The sequence below is a fragment of the Nansenia antarctica genome, assembly GCF_963989245.1.
Source record: "Nansenia antarctica genome assembly, chromosome: 19".
NCBI lineage: Eukaryota > Metazoa > Chordata > Actinopteri > Argentiniformes > Microstomatidae > Nansenia > Nansenia antarctica.
In genome coordinates this window covers 21,363,754-21,368,753 of record NC_137692.1, presented here as the reverse complement: position 1 = coordinate 21,368,753, position 5,000 = coordinate 21,363,754, and the positions used below count along the sequence as shown (strand labels likewise).

At 50.9% G+C, this 5,000-nt stretch overlaps 1 protein-coding gene across 1 annotated transcript in view; it reads right to left on the bottom strand.

The window, feature by feature from the left end:
- Positions 1 to 5,000, bottom strand: part of fat3a (FAT atypical cadherin 3a) — a gene marked incomplete at both ends in the record, with an annotated part of 123,826 nt that overhangs the window by 14,933 nt on the left and 103,893 nt on the right. Inside the window, 3 exons of the mRNA XM_080549040.1 lie at positions 1,354 to 2,155; positions 2,815 to 3,012; positions 4,115 to 4,258. Of these exons, the coding sequence (XP_080405166.1) occupies positions 1,354 to 2,155; positions 2,815 to 3,012; positions 4,115 to 4,258 (1,144 nt within the window). The remainder of the gene's footprint in view (positions 1 to 1,353; positions 2,156 to 2,814; positions 3,013 to 4,114; positions 4,259 to 5,000) is intronic.

Below are 5,000 nucleotides of genomic sequence, written 5' to 3'. Positions count from 1 at the left end.
GAGGACAGAGGAGAAGTATCATGAAACAGAGAGGAGAGGACAAGTTCATTCAGGTTATTATTCCGAGTAAAGGCAGACACAATAATAAAGGCTCTGCCAAAAAAAGTCCTCAAGAGAGGTGTTAATTAGGTTAGCGAAAATATGCTAATGGGTTCTACTGGGGAGATTTGTCTGAGAGAGCCACCAGAAGACGACTATTATTATATTCATACAAGCCAAGCAGAGAGGTTCCAGCCAATAAGAATCAACAACAACAGAAAACAACAGCTCCCCGGACCACCACAGCCTGTCCTGAACGACTGGCTACTATGGCAACACAACCCCCTAGCAAGAGATGATCACCTAGTGACTTACTAGTGAATATAGTGGTGAGTAGATCGGTATATGAAAAACACCTAAAAGAGTTGGTGTAAGAGTATGTCTCCGCTCCGCCGCCTACAACTTGGCTGCGCGCCTCCTCAACAAAGACCAAACACATTAGCCCCGATTCTGTGTTCGCTCCACTAGCTGCCTGTGCGTTACCGTATTGATTTCAAATGATCCCTGACCGTTTTTTAAAGCACTAAATGGACTGGGCCCCCCCCTCTACCTCTCTGAGCCCCCCCTCTACCTCTCTGAGCTTCTGCACCGCCACCCCCCCCCCCTCCAGATCCCTCGGATCAGCAGATCAGCTGCTGCTGGCGGTGCCCAGAACCAGGCTGAAAACCAGGGGGGACAGAGCCTTTGCGGCTGCTTGCAACCTAAACTTTGGAACAGCCTCCCCCTCTCCACGAACGGGCCGCTCAGACCCTGGAGGTTTTTAAATCCCTCCTTAAAACACACCTGTTTTCCCTGCCCCCCCCCCCCCCCCCCCACTTAGCTATCGGTCCCTGGCTTTTTATTATTTTATCGTTTTTATTGTAGGTCTCTGGCTTTTATTGTTTTATTGTTTTATTGTTTTTAGTCCTTTTATCTTCTCTTTTAACTTGACCATATCTTGTATTGCATTGTATTGTGTGCATTGCGCATCTTATTTATTTCCTGCATTTTTATCTATTTTACAACTGTGAAGCACTTTGGTTCAGCACTGCTGTATGTAAACGTGCTATACAAATAAAGCTGACTTGACTTGACTATCTCCGTTTAGGGTAGTACAGAGATATTGAGCGTCAAAGTTTTTACATTCCATTATGTTCTGTGAGATGGAACCTTAGTATTTTATGAATTACTAACAAAAAAATGTCAACATTTAAAAAAATAACACCACACAGGCATTATTAAACACCTAATGGATCAGATTATGTAAAAAACTCAATTTTGACCAGAACCTTATAATTCTAACGTCACAGTTAGTCTGTGTGTACGCGTCCTCACCTGTACAGGTGCAGCGCGTGGTCCTGTGGAACCGCGGTGACACGAAGCTGACCCTCGGGGTGCTGTAGGTGACCAGGTTGTGCGAGTCCAGCACGATGCTCTGCTCGCACTGCGCCCCGCGACACTCCAGCCCGGAGCAGTTCTTGTCCAGGATGGCCGACACCCTCAGCACTTCCTCCAGCCGCCTGCGGGAGGCGCTCAGCTTCTGCGTGAGGTACGCCGCCTTGTAGAAGCCTCCCCCGGCCGTCTCCACGGCGACCAGCAGATCCAGCTGCTGGGTCCCGCCCACGGGCTGCAGGCTGAGCACGTGCAGGGCGTCCTGCTTCTGCGTCGCCGCGGCGACCCGGAGCACCTTGACCACACCCTTGAGGTGCGTGGCGACGAAGTCGTGCGGCGCCACGCTCTCGAAGCGCACCGTCACCGCCTCGCGCAGCATCTCCGGCGACGCCTGCTCCACGTGCACGCTCACGGCGACGGGCACGGCGAAGCGGCCGTCGCTGACGCTGGCGTTGAGGGCGTAGCGTCCGGCGTCCAGGCCGCCCAGGGCGATGATCTTGCCGTCGCGCGGGCTGATCTTGAACAGCGATCGCTGGGAGGGCGGGGCGTGGCCGAAGGTCAGCACGTCGTACGGGTCCGCGTCGGTGGCGTGCAGCTGGCCGATGACGCCGCCGGGGAACTCGTCCTCCATGGTGACGATGTGGACCTCCAGGGGCAGCGCCACGGGCCGGTGGAGGCTCTCCTCGATTACACGCACCGTCAGGGTGGAGGAGGAGGACAGGCGAGGCTTCCCCGAGTCCTCCACCTGGAAGACAAGACAGGGAGGAGGGGGAGGAGAGGGGGATGGAGAGGGGAGGAGAGAGGGAGGAGAGGGGAGGAGAGAGGAGGGAGGGGGAGGAGAGGGGAGGAGAGAGGAGGGAGGGGGCGGAGAGGGGAGGAGAGAGGAGGGAGGGGGAGGAGAGGACAGGAGAGAGGAGGGAGGGGGGAGGAGAGGGGAGGGAGGGGGAGGAGAGGGGAGGAGAGGGGAGGAGAGAGGAGAGAGGGGGAGGAGAGGGGAGGAGAGAGGAGGGAGGAGGGAGGGGGGAGGAGAGGACAGGAGAGAGGAGGGAGGGGGAGAAGAGGGGAGGAGAGAGGAGGGAGGGGGAGAAGAGGACAGGAGAGAGGAGGGAGGGGGGAGGAGAGGGGAGGAGAGAGGAGGGAGGGGGAGAAGAGGACAGGAGAGAGGAGGGAGGGGGAGGAGAGGGAAAGAGAGAGGAGGGAGGGGGAGAAGAGGGGAGGAGAGAGGAGGGAGGGGGGAGAAGAGGGGAATGAAGAGGTGGTTATAGAGGACCATGGAGAAGGCAATCTGCAACCTTGTCATATCGAGAGGAACAAATAATACAATACTTTGAATGAGATACTAGTTTCCTATAGTGTCACTATAGTGTGGAAGAAAGAAAATACCGAAAGAAGATTCCCCCATACCTGGACCTGGATGACGTACTCTGTGGCCAAGTCCCGCCGGAACACCTGATTGGCTAGCAGAGTTCCGTCCCGCTCCAGGGTGAACTCCCCTCCCTCGTTCCCCGACAGGATGCGGAACTCGAAAGGCGGTCCGTTGTGGGAGGAGTCCTGATCCAGGACGGACAGCTGCAGCACGCTGGTGCCGACGGGTTTGTTCTCCTGTGATTGGACGAGGGCGGTAAGAAGGAGGAGACTGTCGTGGATTTGTCACATGTATGGCATTTCGTGACGTTAGAATTATAAGGTTCTATCTCCATTTTTGTCAAAATTGAGTTTTTTACATAATCTGATCCATTAGGTGTTGATTAATGGCTGTGTGGTGTTATTTTTTTAAATGTTGACATTTTTTAGTTAGTAATTAATAAAATACAAAGTTTCCATCTCCCAAAACATAACGGAATGTAAAAACTTTGACGCACAACTACTCTAAACGGAGATGGAACCTTATAATTCTAAGCTCACGATGTATGTATTGTATGTATGCATGGTGTATCCATGTTCACACAGAATGTAACAGTGGAGTGTTCCTGTGGGATTGTTGTGAGTCTGGCTGTCCTGTTTGTGAACACAACCATGGGAACTTACTCCATCAGCAGACTCGTTATCAATGTTATGACTATGTTGACAATATATCAATTGTACTATGTGAGAGTTTGGTGGCAGTCTTTTTGAAAGCTTCCCATTGTGTTATATGGAGATATTTCAATGCACTGTGAAAGAATGTGTGATGATGGTATGTGAGTAGATAGAAGTTGGTCCCATTGCTTGGTCCCAAAATATCCTGACATCTAAGCCATTTCCACTCTTCCTCTCTGCAATTCCTGAGCTGCTATGGTAAACTTGATTTGGCCATTTCAAGCTGCTAAGGCCAACCATCCCCTTTCAAGCGTCCTTCCCATCTCCTCACCAACCTGAACGCAGCAGCCGCATTTAGTTCTGCCACTGCTGCAATGTCGGTGTGCACGTATGAAACCCTGGCCCAACGTAGAGAGGTCAGCATGATGTGCGTGGGTGTTTGAGTCGAGAGTGAGATATGTTTGAGTTGTTGCTCATACGCAAACATATATCACATACAGAGGAGATAGCTCATTCATATGGATAGCCATACTGCAGATCACGATGAATAATTCATCCCGTATTTCATTCGTATCTCATATTCCTATCAGTATGTGTCCGCATGTTCTATCTATGTTAAGATATGCACATCTATGCGTGTGTATATGCATAAACACGTACGGAGATAGGCAGTCGTCTGACCTACCTGGATGACGGTGGTGAGGTTGGCCGGCGTGAAGATGGGCGGGTTGTCGTTGATGTCGGATATGTCGATGTTGACCATCACAGTAGAAGACATGGCCGGAGATCCGCTGTCCATAGCCCTGACGGCCAGGGAGTAAACTGACATCTACACCGAAAAAAAAAGAGAGACAAACATACGAATTTCCCATGAACATTTCTTTTTTTATTGTGAACTTTTGCCTCATTTCATGCCAGATAATAGGATATAGAGAATCAAACATAAGGCAATTTCTATGCAAATCAATTTGGTCACACCTTAACCGGTAGTGACAGACACTAATAGAATATCCTCATGGATACTTCTTCATCAAGCAGTACTTCCTGAAATAGGAAAACTACAAACCAGGACCCAGGGCGCTGATTAAGTGGCTTTTGATTGATTGTGGGGGTGCACCCTTTGATCCTCTGCTAGCTAGCTTTTTGTGACTGACAGATTCCTGGCTTGGCCTACGAAAGCATTTACGTTAGTAAACTTACGTTTCTGTCTCTCACTGATTTAACCTGAGGGCAAACCGGTCAAGTTGCAGTCTGTATCTGTCTCAGGTAACTAGGGCTTGGTCGGCTTAAGGCTGCAGACATATTTAATCTCACACACACACACACACACACACACACACACACACACACCGACACACACACCGACACCGTCACCCACACCCACACACACACACACACCTCAGGTAACTAGGGTTTGGCCGGCTTAAGGCTGCAGACATATTTACACACACACACACACACACACAGAGACACAGACACAAACACACCGACACACACACACCGACACAAACACTGCCACTGTCACTGACATGCACACCCACACCCACACCCACACCCACACCCACACCCAC